The sequence below is a fragment of the Oenanthe melanoleuca genome, chromosome 1A, assembly GCF_029582105.1.
Source record: "Oenanthe melanoleuca isolate GR-GAL-2019-014 chromosome 1A, OMel1.0, whole genome shotgun sequence".
Classification (NCBI taxonomy): domain Eukaryota; kingdom Metazoa; phylum Chordata; class Aves; order Passeriformes; family Muscicapidae; genus Oenanthe; species Oenanthe melanoleuca.
Genome location: NC_079334.1, coordinates 36,652,638 through 36,668,966, shown reverse-complemented (window position 1 = coordinate 36,668,966; position 16,329 = coordinate 36,652,638). Strand labels below are relative to the sequence as shown.

General features: G+C 39.6%; 1 protein-coding gene across 1 annotated transcript in view; it reads right to left on the bottom strand.

Annotated features, from left to right (window-relative positions):
* The window catches only part of PTPRR (protein tyrosine phosphatase receptor type R), a 141,168-nt gene that overhangs the window by 25,008 nt on the left and 99,831 nt on the right, over positions 1-16,329 (bottom strand). Inside the window, exon 7 of the mRNA XM_056482107.1 lies at positions 4,457-4,643. Coding sequence (XP_056338082.1) covers positions 4,457-4,643 — 187 coding nt within the window. The remainder of the gene's footprint in view (positions 1-4,456; positions 4,644-16,329) is intronic.

Below are 16,329 nucleotides of genomic sequence, written 5' to 3'. Positions count from 1 at the left end.
AAATCACATTGAAAATGCTTCAGTTTACTCAAATCTTCATTTTTATGCTGATTTTTTTTTGGCCATCATAATTTAGAGTAAACTGAATTTGATCTTCAGTAAATTAATTCTTGTACTTAAAAGAACAGTTATGAAACATCATGTTAGCCTATGATATTTAGCCTAAGAGACAGTGGCATCCTATGTAATTGCCTCTTAGAGACACATAGGAACATGAGGAGGATCTGTTGGCTTGCATGACTGGAAAGTTTACTTAAGGATTTTCCTCCAAAATGAGTTGGTTTCTACTCTGGAGGTGCAGGCCTGCCCAGTACATTGGTACAGAAGAGATGCACAGTCCCTGTCCTTCAGACACAAGCTCTGGTCCTGCCCAGCATGACTGACCTCTGCAGGGTTTTTTTTAAAGGAAGAAGGATGAGGCCTCTAAAGCTTGTCAAGCATGCACCCAACAGCAGATTTTTATATGGGTTCACCAAGCAGGGGAAGCTAACCTCTCACTTTACTGCTTGAAGAGATAGCAAAGTTAAGTAAAATTTAGATGGTTCATACTGAAATGCTGTGATTCCTCTCCACTTCCCAACTTGGCTTCCAAACATCTTACTATGTGAGGTTGCATCTGTGTTGATTTTTATTTTTCTACCTTCTCTGCTTTATGCCCATGCATTTCATGGACCTTCTTGTTTTTTCCCCTCTTCCTCATTCGTTTCTTCCTTGATCTCTTCTTGGTCTTCAGCTGGCTCCTTAAAATAATGACTTGCTGTGTCAGGCCAGCCAAAGTGTTGCTGCTAAGACATACCTTTCTTGCAGGTACTTCACCCAGTCCTTTTTCAGTCCTTTTCGCTGTACTGCCATCTGTATGATGGCTGTCCTAAGTTCAGCATCTTCTCACTTCTAAGACTTCATTCTTGCATAAACCTCATCCCCACTACCTCAGGTCAAAGCATCTCACCTCTGTCCTGGGTCAAATGCAGCTTCCTTATCCAAAAAGACTATAAAATGAGCTCCCATACCGTCCTCATATTCACTTCTGACTTCTACCACTTCCCAATGGTGGCCTCTGTCTGAGACTCTCACCATTGGCCCTTGGGCTCCAAATTGTTCCAAATGGCTGACCTAGAGCTTCCCTAGCTCAGCTCTGGCTTAGCACAAACAGCACCAGTACATGGCCTCTGAAAGGTTTCTGTGCTAAACTATGCACCAAGGGAGAGAGAGCAAGACACTAAGCTTGTGCTTAAAGGGATCTCTGTCTGTCATCTAGAGAAAAAAAAGTGTGAGGAAAAGTCCTCTGCCTGCCCCAGTGATGGTGGTTGGTGAGGGTTTCCAGATGCCTGGCTGTCTCCCTTACTATGCCTGCTGAAATTTTTAAATAGTTTATCATTTGGCAAGTTACTGACAGATCCAAAGATGCCACCAAGTTGAAAAGAGAAACACATTTCTTTGGGCCAACTGGGACCATTAATAACATTAATCACTTACATCCTGTAAACACTTTCTAATCAGTGGTCTCCTCCCAGTAGTAAGTACTTGTGAGTCCAAGGGCACAGACAAATCTGACAATACACCGTGGATCACAGCCACAGACAAGTCACTTTTTCTGAAACTGGCTGTGAGAAAAAAAAGATTATTCCAGAAAAAAAAAAATCAGGATAATATGGTGATAATATTCCTGCTAAGGGTAGCAAATAAGCCTAGCAGACTGCAAAGACCAGGAACATGTACAAACTAGTATACAAACTCTGTAGCTGTATAGGAAATATATATATAAACATATATATTTAATTAAATAATTGCAAATAATGCATTAACTGCACACATTTCTGTACTCAGTCACCTGCATGCAATTACAGATGCATATGCATATTGTTCATGGGTTGGTTTCCCTCTCTGAGTGATACTTTCTAATAGCAGCTATTCTGGCTCACATTAAGTTTTAAATGCTGCTTGAAGAGGTATGATTTGGATCTCTGAAAGCACTTGAGAAAATGTGGCAAAATTTAGGAAAATTCAGGCAGGTAGCCATACTAATCCCTCCATTTTTATAAAGACCTAATTTTATAGATTTAATGATCAGGCACTTTCCCATGCATTTCTTTGCATGCATGCATGTATTTCTTGACGTTCCAGTATTTTGGGAATGAATTTTATGTTTTGTCACAAACTTCAGATATTCTGTCCTTTGAAGAGTAGCAACTCAGGCTAATAAAGAAAACATATATGCTGGGCAATAATGTTTCCTCCTCTTTGCAAATCAGGTATATTCTCCCAACCAAATATACCCTTTAATTAAGTAACATCCCTTTAATTGTTAATGAATAAAAATTGAAGACCTAAAAATAGCCTGAAACCATTCATGTTTTAATTTTCCACTGAAAACTTTGAACATTTTGCCACTTTTTTCACATTTGGAAGTTTTTCATGAGAGCTAATAATTCCAGTGTCCAGAAGACTGCCTTACTGTATTTCTTTAGCTAGTTAAAATGAGCTGTGTGAGCAGAATGGCTGAGGGTTATATACTGCATTCTTTGCATGCCTCAAGTTCCTACTTGAGCTATTATCTGTAGCAGGGAACATAGTAAACAGATACTGTTCAACAGCTTCATCTTAAAACACATTTTAAAAAATGATTTAAAAACAGAATAGACAAGTCATGACCTTTTCAATAAAATTCTGTGGAAACACTGAACGGTCAAAGTCATGTTGTGCCCCCTTGGGGGACAAATAAAATGTGACTCTGTCTCCACAAAGCTGTGCACAACTGCTGTGTGAGACAATTTGGGTAAACAGGATTCTATGAGGTGCCAATTTGTCTGTACAAACTGTCTCCTAACATGGGGGGCTTAAGCATGATGAAGTTATTTCTTTTGACTTTCCTGCCTAAGCAGCAGAATGGCAGAGAACCTATGGCATAACTGGTGATAAAAGTATGTTGGATGATTGTAATTTTTTCTGTGTACACTGCCTGTCCACATTCTGGTAGAAAAATTAAGGGGTTTACTTTTCTTAAGCAAATGACTTTTACTATAAACCTTGGATTTTAAAGGTAATTAAAAGGATTGCTCCATAGGATACAATTATTCATAATAAAAAGAGATTTCTAGAGTAAGATGGCACTCATCATCTACTGATTCACATTTACAAATTGGAAACAAGATGAAACTTAAGGGATCATATGTTCTGGCATGTTAATTTTAATTCCTTCCAGTTTCCCTGATTTAGATATCAGATTTTTAGACATACAGTCCTCTGGATCAATTCTGGAACTCTTCTAAAAAATGGCTACCTTAGGCTCTCTGATTCCTCAGCTGCTGAAACACAACTGCTACATTACACCTCTCCAGTTAATACATCAGTAAGTGCTTATATGGACTCCTTTAGGATCCTGGGTGACTACTAGATTATTTTTATTAATTTTATTGATTTGGTATAGAATCCCTTCTACTAATGCTTCAAGATCAAACAGAAATTATAGTGATCTGTTTGAATCTATCCCTGCCACAGATATAGGAAATTTCCTAAGTTCTTCTAGCAAATAATGGAGTCACTTCTCACCTACTGGTTCAGCTTCCCCAAAGCACTTTTCTAAGATTTTGATCATCAACTGATCCTTGTATTGTTTAGTAAGCTTCACGCTTTTGATCTGTTTAAGCATGAAGCTATGATTTTTTAAAATTCAAAACCTTTGTTGCCCTGCCTTGCTCAGTTTTCACATTCAAGTGGCATCAGTTTATGCTCTTTTGTAGTTCCCTTGTAAAAAGTGTCTCCTTTTTTCTGACAGCTTTTTCAATTTAAATGTTTTGGAATACCAGACTTTTTCAGATCTTCCTAAAGCAATGTGTTTTCCCTGACTGAGTGTTTCTGCTCTGGCTTTTTTTTCACCTGGCCACTTTCTTCATTTTAGGTTCTTACCCTTTTTACTAATAAATACACCTGTAAAACACTTCAGGGATTTTTTTGTCTTGAGTATATTAGGCTGCTGTATGACATGCTTGTTAAAGGTATTTTGGACCTTGGGAAAAAAAAGGAACAAGGACTGCTCAAAAAAATATTTTACAGTGACTAAAATTTAGTGCTCAAATTGCAAACGTACATGGTGTTTACATGGGAATAAACAAAATCTCCAATCATTACTGTGTTTTCATCATAGCCTTTATGATCTCTTTGAAACTGTCACAGTGTTACAGTTCTGAGTCTTTGCACCGTAGGTCTATTATAATACTTAGCTCATCTATGATGAGACTTCAAACCAAGGGGAATCTGTATTATCCATGGATGTAACTGACTGATTTATCTGTCTTTACCGCACAAAAATAAAACATCACCTTGAAACTATCTAATCTGCTCTTTGGAAATGATTTGCACCTCGACATTAAAGAGTTGCCCGATTATTTTTCCCCCACGGTTTCTGTTGTGCCACTTGTGTCATAGCTGCTCATCTCCAGCCTGTTGTTAAACTCACCATGAACTCTGTCTGGAGTAGGTGAGAACATGCCACCGCGTCGCGGAGCTGCTGCCGCGTCAGGACGCGCCCGGCCGACTGCAGGTATTCCATCGCTACTTTCTCTCGAGGGGTCGGCACACTGACCAAAGGTTCAACGCTTCCCAAGCTGCTCATATCCAAGGTCAGTGAGACATTGGATCCTCGTCTGCATGAGAAAATAATTCAAATGGTTATACGAGTTGTGTTACTGCAAATCCCATACTCATGAAGCTGAGTTATTTGTGCACCCTGACTTTAGAGAAAGTCACTGGTGGATTTGGGCATGCAAAGACTGCAAGATTAGTTTCACTGGTACCACTGTGCAGATAGAAAATCAAGTACATCCTACTTCTTCAATCTAACGACCAAAGCTGCAAAAATGTATGCTGGGAACAACTATTTTAATTATTCCCAGAACCAGAAACTCCCTACATGCTACTTTATAGTTATGAATGTCAAATGCAAAAGTGGTATCTTGGTAAGGAAGAAATATTTCACAGAAAAAAGAACAGAGGATTTATTTCTAACTGATACAGCTAAAAATGTGAAATAAATTCACAGTTATGTCAGATGCATGTTTAAGAATATACTGAAATTAAATATACGTAATGGAGTGGGAAAATTTGATAAAAACAGCAGAAATAAGTTAAAGGCAGTGTAAACATTGTGAATACCAAGACAGTAGACAATGTCTCATGTTAGGTAGAAGGGAAGGAAGAGGCAATAAACCACAATAAATGACCTGTGTCTGAGGAGAAGGAATGGTCATAGACTTAAAAGGGGCTATTTGGAAATGCCAAACATCTCTTGCATGATTATAAAATTCATAACATTGCCATTTCTACAGGAAAATAAAGTTGGATTCAGTAACAACTTTGAGCCATGAAAATACAAAGAGACCACATTTGTATTGGGCTTGCTATGAGCCCTATTCTTTTTGGGGCTTTCTCAAAACAACACTTAACTGTCTTTTTTGAATTTTCAACCCATCAATCAAATATTATCTACTGAACCATTAACTTCAGGCATATTGATTGCAAAAAATCCATGGTCTGCAAATTGTGATGACTAAGCACAAATTTATAGGCATTTATCAAAGTTTTTGTGTTTACAAAGCAGCAATCAATCCTATAAGACTGGCAGATTCAGCTACAGATGCCCAGCTCAGTTAACATTTACCAAGCAGCTATGCACACATAGAGATATGAGAACACCAGTTTGATTCCTACCTCTGTATATTACTGTCTCCCCATTAAGTTATGCTTACAAGGAAGATCTTTGAACTTTTGGTTGCTCTATCATGCTTGCATATACACAAACATAACATAAGATTGTCTCAAGTCTCTCCTAATAGTCATCCTGCCAGATGAGTATACAGCCTTGCCCGTTTGTAAAATCCCATATGCCAATGATTTACCATTTACTTGATTATCTGCTATCCATTGATACCAGTTTTTCTGCTGAAACTCTGCTTGGTTGTGTGCATTTCTCATCTGAAGGAGAACTGCTGGGAGAGTGTGACTGCATACCTCTCTGAACACCAGATAAGATACAATTGTCCCTTTTAAAGTAATACCACATTTTATTATAAATATAATACACACACCACCTGATAGTATCTGTGAAGCAAGTACTACTAATGTTGGGGGAATGTTTTCCTCTATAGAGTCACAGAATCATTAATCCAAGACCAGTGATTGACCTTTGATTGAGCACCACCATCCCAACAAAACCACAGCATTAAGTGCCATGTCCAATTGTTTCTTGAACAGTTACAGGGATGGCAAGTCCACCCTGGAAAGCCAATTCCAATTCCAATTCCAATTCCAATTCCAATTCCAATTCCAATTCCAATTCCAATTCCAATTCCAAACCCTTTCAGTGAAACAGCTTTCCCTAACTTACACCCTGAATCTCCCCTGGCGCAGCTTGAAGCCCCTTGTCTGTTGCTGATGGCTTGGGAGAAGAGGTTGACCCCCTCTCAGGTCATTGTAGGGAGCAATAAGGTCACCTCTGAGTCTCCTTTTCTCCAGGCTAAAGATCCCCAGCTGCCTCATCAGCCTTTCAAAGGACTTGTGCTTCTTCCCCAGCTCCACTGCCCTTCCCTGGACACGCCCCAGCCCCTCAGTGTCCTTCTTGTAGTGAGGACAGAACTGGATACAGGACTCAAGGTGTGGCCTCACCAGTGCTGAGGGCAGGGGGACAGTCACTGCCCTGGTTCTGCTGACCACCTTATTCCTGACACAGAGCAGGATGCCATTGGCCTTCTTGGCCAGCTGGGCACATGCTGGATCATGTTCAGCTCCTGTTGACCACCACCCCCACGTTCTTTTCCACTTGGCAGTTTCCTAGCCACTTTACCCCAGCCTGTGGAGCTGCACAGGGTTTTTGTGACCCAAAGGCAGGACCTGGCACTTCACCTCATTGAACCTCATACACATCAGCAGATGCTTCAGTAATTTTATTTTAAATTAGGCGATTTCTATCATGTCAGTGTACATAAATAGAAATTACTCCAGTCATTCACCTGTCACTTAGCAAAGCACAAAGCAATAACGTTCAAGAGACAAGACCAACTGGTGGAATAGGTAAACCTCACATTGTGTCATTTTGTTCACAAGCCTATTTCAGCTTAGGTGATGGGTGGGTGGCAGCAAGAACATTGCTGCCCAGGCCTGCAGATGATAACAGTGAGTCAGCAGTGGGTGTCTGTCTGCCTCCAGGGGTAGATGGGGACAACTTCTGTTGGCACAGGGAAGTGGGTGGGCTATGATTCTGCTAATTATGCTAGAAGGTAGGCAGAAGTGAAGTAGCATCCTGAGCAAAAAATGATGGGTACATGCACTACAGAAGAGCTCTGTGCCTGGTGGCACAGCCTGCATGGTACCGGAGTCCCAGTCAGCAGTACCAGCACTCACACCCAGATCCAGAGCTGTGATGGTCTGGGAAGTGGGCACACCATGGTGGCTGCTCTCAGCTGGACCCTGCAGGAGGGTGCTGGCTCATATGTCCATCCCATTTCTCTGGGGACTGCTCCAGGCTGTGAGGGAAATCAGTTCCCAGCTCTGCACCACTTCTCAAGGAAAACATCCTGTTAGACCTCTGTCGCAAAACCCCTCCCACATAAGCAACTCTTATGACCATGACTAGCAATTTATTCCATGGAAAATGGCAGTCCCTCAAACAGGTGGCTCTAGTGCATATACTGCAAATCCAAACCCTTGAAAACCATCCAGAAATCCACAGAAGAGCTGCAGTGAATCCCTCCAAATCTGTTTAGGCCACCTTTGGTTGAGAAATGGGGAGCAATTTAGAATCAGACATACCTTTGGGAGAGCCTACTGGGATTTCCTAATATAGAGGAAAAGTATTCCGATTGTCCAGTAACAAAGTACAGTGAAAATGTTAATATTTTCTTTGGCTTTTACATTGTTATAACTGACAGTCTTGGCAACGGCGATTTCCTTTTTAACAACAACAAAAAAAATACCTGATCTAATTATAACTGCGAGTTCACAGCTTTTACCATTTATGGGGATTATTGATGAACACTGGTCTTGAGGATCTTATTTACCCTGGAAAGAAGAACCAGGTGCATATTTAATGCATTAAAAGGTAGACATTGAATAAAATCTGAATATAAAGATATCTTCTTAGAAGTTCATAAGAGCACAAACAGTAGATCACAGTTCTAGAGGTAATTCTTCCATACATATGGGTATCTCAAAGAACCCTTTTGAATAATTATTCTTCAATTAATAAAATTCCTTAAATAATGTTTACATACATTAGAAATGCTATAACCAATGTTAACATTAATCACACAGACTTCTTTATTGCATTCTTTATGCTGAGGAATAGGGCTGAAAACAGAACATTTTGCAGAGGGAGGGCCTGAACCATCAAGTGTCTGTATGTTCTAACAGAAGATGCTTATAGTCTCAGGTCTTCCTCTAGACTCTTTGGATTCTCAATGTTCCTCGAATAGTTAAATTCTTCACTCTCTGTTGAAGAATAGAAAGAAAGAATTTTCTTCTCTTTTACTACCTGGATGAAAAGAGGTTACCTATTGAGCTCATCTTTTTCTACTTTACTAGGAGGGACTGCACAAGGCAGACAACAAGGAGGTACCACCTAAAACGAAATCCATTTTTGGTAATTATTGCTTGCCTACGTGAAGTTTTGAATAAGGAAATCACAATCAGACCAGTGACATTTCCAAGTCTGACAGCTCATTTTACTTGGAGATTCATTGTATATATATATATATATATGCAAGTATGTGCATATGTGTGAATCTCCTGACTGGTACTTTTCCACTTCATATTAGAGTAAGGGACCCATACACATGGGCTGTCCCTTATTTCTCCTGGCCAAGCTTTTTTTTTCTCTTTTAAATAACTTTATATTCTTTATGTTCCCCATGTGAATAATATGGGCCAAATAAGAGAAGATTTTGTTACACCTACCCCAGCATCCTCTCCAGGTTGTATCTTGATGGGGAAGAGAACCATGTGAGGAATCTGAGGAATTGTAAACATTCGTGACACCATTATATTAGAATTGTCAGGAGACTAACTCTTCCCAAGTTCCACCAGCTGGGACAGCCACCTCATCTCTGGGTACGTGAATAAATGCAATCAGGAAACCACTTGTGTCTGTGTATTGTCTAGAATCCCAGAGGGGGTCTTACTACATACTCACAGATCTCTCTTCAGTTGGATAATAGGAACAAGTCCACTGATGAGAATCCACCAGAGTATTTTAAAGAATGCATTCACAGAAGCAGATTTTATTACAAGGCATGAAAAAATAAAAAAATTTAAAAGCAGTGTTTGTTTGAAAATTCTTGAAAGGAAGCTCCACCTGTCCACCTTGGAGGGCCACCAGGTTACTAAGCCCTATTAAACATTAGTGAGGTCATTTCCAGGTCTTCCCGGACCCTAAAATTAAGCCATAGATGTTGATTATGAAAATCCAATTGCCCTACATGTTTTCCCAGTTGTTTATTTGAGCTGAATAATTTCTTTAAATACACCTTCCCATATTTATTCAGCGCTCCTGAAAAATGCAACACCCAGATTCCTGAGCCTCAGCCTCTCATTCTCTCTCTAGTGGTTCTGGAAGCAGCGGTGATGGCTAGGAGCCATTGCCCTCTGACCCCAGAATCCTGGACATGTGAGCTGCTTCCTCCTGTGCCATCACTGCTCTGTCAGGCTCAGCTCAGGAGGGAGCTGGGTCAGGAGTGTGTGCAGAAAGCCAGCAAATACCATAAAGAGTGCAGCTGGAGGAGTTTCTGGGGATAGAGTTTGCATTGGGTCCTCAGAGCTTGCTTGTACCAGGGAACATCCCGTGGGGCTTCTCTCCCTGGGCCTTTTTTTACTCAGAATTCCCCTGTGCCTTTTGTTTCTCTGCTGCCCACAGATTAGGCTTAGACATGGGTCCTGAGTGTCTCACCTTGTTGGTCCGTCTCATCAGCAAATGCACTGAGTGCAGGTGGGGTTTGCTCTGCTGAAATTGCACGGGGAGAGCACAACTAGGCACATGCTCACTTCCTTACTGCTGCCAGACTTCACCTGCGTATCTAGTTTTATGTTTCAGTAGAGCAATTCAAAGGAAAAAATATTTGGAAAAAAGAACAATGGAAAAACACAGTTCTCAATTTTCTTTCTGCTTTTAGTGAAACAGCTCAGAGAAATCATGTTCATGTAGATAAACTTATGTGATATGTAAAACTCCAGTGAAGTACAGTAAATTAGAAAAAGGTCTAGTATTGTTATTAACCCTCTATACCAACAGAAAATAAATAAAAATAGAAAACCATGACTTCACCAAGAAAAATCAGAGTTGAAAAAAGGAAAAGTAGAAAAGCAGAAATACAGGGAGTTTAAAATAATCTTTTCAAATGACTGAAGATATTGCTGTTTTCTTCCTGCCTTGGGCAAATAGTAATATGGATCATCTAATAAACAACTGAGACATTTCTTCACAAATGAAGATTTATAACATCCATTACAGACAGTCCTGAGAAGGTTAAGAGATGACTCTCATTTGAAGCAATAATTTGATAAGTTTTAAAGTGACATTCACAGTACAATTAAATAGTTGCTTCTAACGCATAAGGACAATTTCTGTATTTTTCCAAAAATCAATATATATAATTTTTGCTCTGCACTTGCTAGCCTGAAATATATACCCACCATGTCCTGCTGATATTACTGGATATCATGAGAAAGTAGGGCAGAATGAGAGTATGGTTACATTAATGGGTAAATCTCTTGATTTTCTTCTGAGCATCAATATACTATCTCAAACAAATCTTCTAAGAATACAATAAAAATCCATTATTCACCCTTCCAATTTGAAATATGAAGATTCATTTTTCTTACATTAACATTCTTTCCTTGGAAATGTAGAGCTCCTAAGTTTCAATTTTCTGTTGTGCTGCAGCATATAATAAAGGATATTCTGATAGAAAAGCCCACGAGTTCTGATAATATATAATACCCATTAATGTAACTATCCTCCTATTTATTCTTACTTTCCACAAAGGTTAACCAATATCATCAGTATTAGTTTGAGAAAATAAGGAATTAAAATCTTTAGGTAAGTATGTGAATGTCATCCCAACACATAAATATTTGCATGTAGTATTTATTGCACATACTGTCCTTTTCATTTTTAGACTCCCAGGTGCTCTATGAAGCACAGATACATGCTTGGCAGACCCACGATGAAAACTGTTTCCCAAATGTTCTCTGCTTTACCTGCTAACAATTCTGGGTTTCACTTGAGCCAGACCTTTCAGAAACCACTCCAAGATGAGGTTATGGACATTATCAACAAACCAAACCTGTATCACACCCCAGACTGAAGTACTCAAAAATCAGAAATTGAGATCAACCAACTAACAAGGCCAAATGAGAATTACTTTGCATTATGACCAGTCTAAATTGATAGAACCTGACACCTTGAAGGATCTGTTCTGCTCAGCTCATGTCTGGTTATTTTGAAGCTACTTTATTATGCATATAAATTAAAAATTCAGGACTTTAGTTCCACTTCAGCACTTGGGTGTGCAGTAGGTCAAAACTTGACCTTCCCCACTCTCCTGCCATCCCCTGACACACCAGTGCTACTTAAACCACAAGAAATTACCTACTGACTTCTTGCCATTCATGGGAACAGTAAACCTCTCATTTTCAAATTTTTCCAAAACCTTATTCCTCTCACAGATAAACATTCATCCAACTCTGATTTTTCCTCTCCAGAGAGGAGATTCTGGACAGATAGGTAGATATTAGCCCAATTTTTCACAAACATGCTTAACAATTAAATGGTCAGTATCACTGATATTATATTATTTCTATTATTTATTATATTATTTCTATTTGCCTTGCAGATATCTGAACCTGAGACAAATCTTGCAGCCATTGGTGTGAGCAGCCCCATCTCACCAAACTAAGGACCTCATTTACAGAAGCTAATTGGATGCAACACTGAAGTTAATACCTATCACCTGAAAGCCATAGATGGAATATATTTAAGCTCATGACTCTAAGAAAAGCAATAATATGAAGTATGCATCTTCTTGGGAAGAATATCTATTTCTGTTCATGCTTGCTCTGTGACACACCTCTCCTCACAGTATTCCAGTGTTGTATTTTTATTTTTCTCTATTTGTCACTCTTAACAGTGGTGTTCTCTGACTCTGAGGAAGGGGTCTGGAAATGATGGCAGTAAGCTGAGTCCCTACTGAAGGAAGAAGAGGGATATATGGCTGCTGTGAGGCAAGACTTCTCTTGGCCACACTCCTCTGTGGCCTCTCAGTTACAAGAAATCCCCTGGCAGCATATTTCATCTCTCTCTGAGTCCACAGAAGCAGCTCTGGAGCCTCAGCTATGAAGTTTAAATGGCTTTTTCAAGAACTGGAGGCATTTCATGCTCTCTCCAGAGGGTCTGATCCTGTTCCCACAGCCATGAGCAAGAGGAGGCCAATACATCCAGCACTAAATTGCAAACAATTCTCAGGACCTGCTCACAGCTCAGCAGGTCAAAATGAGCTGAGGAAACAGTTTTGACAAGTACTTCTGGATTAAGTTTTAAGCAATCAGTATCTGGTTAGGACAGGAATGGCTCAATATCCTGTAGAGGAAAACAGCTGACATGAGTGTAGTTTCAACTTTCCCTCTTTTAATCAGGCTTTCTAATGCTCTGCCAATTCACTCCTGCTCTGCCCTCGATAAGGCAATGCTGCTCAGCTACGGGAACTGACTGTTCAAAAATGCAAAGCTGAAACAGCTTCCCATCTTTTCCTGTAGATTATTTCTACAATCAAATTGCATTTTGTCACGCAAACTTACACCTTCAATAAAATTTGAATGGCAACATAAAGCTCTGTTTCTGCTTCATAGTCGCACACATGTGTCTGCAGCATGAGTGAAAATTGAGTTAAATGTTCAAAAGCAAAAATGAATGAAGATGCTAATTTGTTGTGCTTATTTGAGCTGTTTATTCCAAGAGCTGAACAAATGTTTACCAATTTGTGGTTAATTTTCTTTAGATGTTAGAGCTTTAATTGAATGCAGTCTTGTTTATTACTATTCTCATCTGCTTGAATTGCAGTGAATATAAGCAAAAGGAGTTAAAAGAATAGGAAAAAGGAAAAGAGAATGGGGAGTAATAATGATTGACTGCTAGGGCTGCACATATTAAATAAATACATATCTTAAGGAGCTCAGATAATGCATTTACTTAAGGTAAGCCATCAAGGATTGTTAAAAAACCTCCACATATTGTCTGCTGTATATTTTGCTTAAAAATTAAGGAAAAAAGCAACTTGCAAAATATTTTTGTCATACTTGTATAAGTTCCCCTCTATGCTTTCAGTTCATAAGTAGCTCTGTGAGACCTTGGAGGAGCTGTAGCTATGTACAGCCAGATTACTTTTCCCAGAACATGCAAGGTTCACTTCTTCACTGAGCACTACATCATGCCCAAAGGGTGCTTGTCTGCATTACACAGAGAACAGCCTATCTAGGAAAACTGATCTAATCAGTGAGGATGAAGAGGTGCAACACTACAGCAATAGCTTCAAGGAAGTGGTTTTTTTTAAGACTACTTAACTGACATTTTATGCTATTCGGTTGGTGTATAATTAAATAAATGAAAAATGGATCTTAGATTTTTCATCTTTTAGATTAAAAAAAAGTTGGGTTTTTTTTTCATAAGAAGAGCCTTAGGTAAGTCAGTTTAGCTTAATATATTCCATAATAATCAATCTCTTAAACACAAATTCTACTTCCATCCTGCAATTGCTCCTCATTTAAGGAATACAGTCTACAACCCTTACATCCAAACTAGCAAATACATAATCCATTTGCACATTAATGTCCTTCAATACTCTTTTGAGACTTTAACCAAAACCAGCTGACCTGGAAAAAGACATGGGCAGGAATATTCTTAATGTAAATGGGCAGTGTCTTCAGACAGTATCAGTAGGAGAAAATTATTTTTTTATTGTGACTTGAACACTAATCAGTACAATGAGTTCTTTCCTGGTGAGTTCGCCATTTGGGAAAGACAGGAAGGAACATCTGGGAAAAGAGGCGTTTACTACACCCTGTCAACCTTAAGATAATAAAAAATCACATTCCTTGTTTATTTGACTTGGTCCTCATTATCTTCAAACTGCTGCAAGTGTCACACAGAAGTTTTCTAAGCAGACAAATGAATTGTTAGTGCACTTTGAAGCAATGAGTGACCAGCAGCAGTTTCTGCGGAATGCAAAGCCTCCAGACCCGCAGGATTGCTGACAGAGCCGCGCCACCTGCGGGTGTTTCCAAAGGAGCCGGCAGAACAGCTCGGTGACACCGCGGGGGCTGCTCTGCACACCCCACATCCTCGGAGCACATCCCTTTGGGACACAGCTCCATTTCCAGGAGGGCTAATGAGCCTAAGCTCTACAATGAATTGATGGGATTTAAGCTCTTAGACACAGCACCCATAATGTACTCTTAGGTCTGCCCCTTAGTTGCTTCTAAAGTCTCCAGACCACACCCAAAATAAACCATTCTTTTTCCTGTTTTTTTTTTTTCTTGATCCACTTTCATAGTTTGGCTTTCCAGCCTTGCTTTATATGGGAAGGCTTGCTCAAACAAGTATATTATTGTGAAAAGTGCCTACATTCCCTTTGAAAATAAAGGCTTGCAATTTGAAACAGAGCAAAATTTAAATGCTTTTAAGACAGCTGCAAATGTCTGCATGACAAGGTGTACTTTATTTTACAGGGAAATGCATCTGTACCTGCACCCAGTGCTGAAGGCCAGAGCAGAATTTCTGACCTACTCTTTCTCATACACATCATCAATGAGTCTCAACAGATTAAAAATTTCACAGTGAAATAATAATAATTGCTTCAGATTCACAGTCCTCTATTAGCAAAGGATTCATGGCATTTAGAAACTTTAACAGCTTGATTAAAATTGACTTCTATGAATTTGAATAAAGGAGGGAAAAGTGAGGATCCAGACAAAAGTAGGATTCCTCTAAATGCACATTGCAATATGAAATAAAGAGAAAGGACAGAAGTCATATCTGAAAGATAAACTGAAATCACTCCCAGACTGACCTCCACCCCATCTATCTCAGCACAAATGCTTCCAACACACAGGACTTCATAAGGCTAATGATGTAATATGGGTCAGGCTAACATACATTGAAGGCAGTACTGTAGAAATATGAACATCAATTTGGTGTACTCTGTAAAGCCAAAGGTTGACCAGTATCCTGTTTTCAATAGAAAAAGGAAGTTTAGGGAATGAACACAAGAACAAAGCAAATAGGAATTACTGAATACTTAATTAATACTATTAGTAATTTTCAGTACGTTCTCCATCTTCTGGCAATCTGTTTTTTAGGAATGTCCTGAACCAAAGGGTGATTCCCCATCTTTGTGCCTGGTGTTTCCTTTCTGTAGTTTTTCCTTCAGACAGTGTTCTTACCCCACCTTATGACCTCTGCACTGACCCAGGATGATGAGCTCTGTAGCTGGGAGCCAGGCAATAGTGAGCACTATACATGGGGACTAGAGGGGTATTTAAACCATCTAGATTTGTGAAAATCCTTGTGATGAAGCAGAAAATATTTATTTTATTATAATCTTATCCATAAATTGCAAATGCACTCTCTCTAGCTACAGGATTAACTTGGGGATTAATTACAATACAAAGCTTTCTGCTTTGCACAATGCTGACTTCTTTTGCAGACCTATTCAGTATTGTGCTCTGTGGGCCAAACTCTCTTCCCAGATATGTCTAGAAATCCACTGAGGCCAAGCAAGCTAAGCAGAGTCTGAAGTGAAACAAGCCCGTGCAAATTAACAGTTCTGTACTTTTCTGCCATTCTGGTTGTTTTCCTTCCCTTCTTGTAAGCCTGTGCTTTTAGATCCACTGTCAAATCCAGGGAAAGGAACTGAAAGCCTCTGGACTATGCAGCAGCCCTGTCACAGTTTCTGATGGCAGCCTGGGAACAAAGCTCCCAGGGGAATTTTTTATGACTCAGGAAGGATTTGAGACATCTCAAAAACAGGAGATGCTGCTGTCAGGGGATGGTGGGAAGCAGAAGAGTCAGCCCTGGCAGAGAGGAAAACTCAGCTGCCTCCTGCCCAGCACCAGCCCCATCTCTTGCTGGCAGCAGTTTTCCAGGGAGCTGCCATTGGTCATCCTGAAGCACTGGGAATGAATTCCCTAGAGAAACATTGTACTAAACGACATTTTTAGGGGGAAACTAGGATAGTCCATAAAGGGAACATTTACTTCCTGAAAATGTGATTGAAACACTATGAGGTTGAT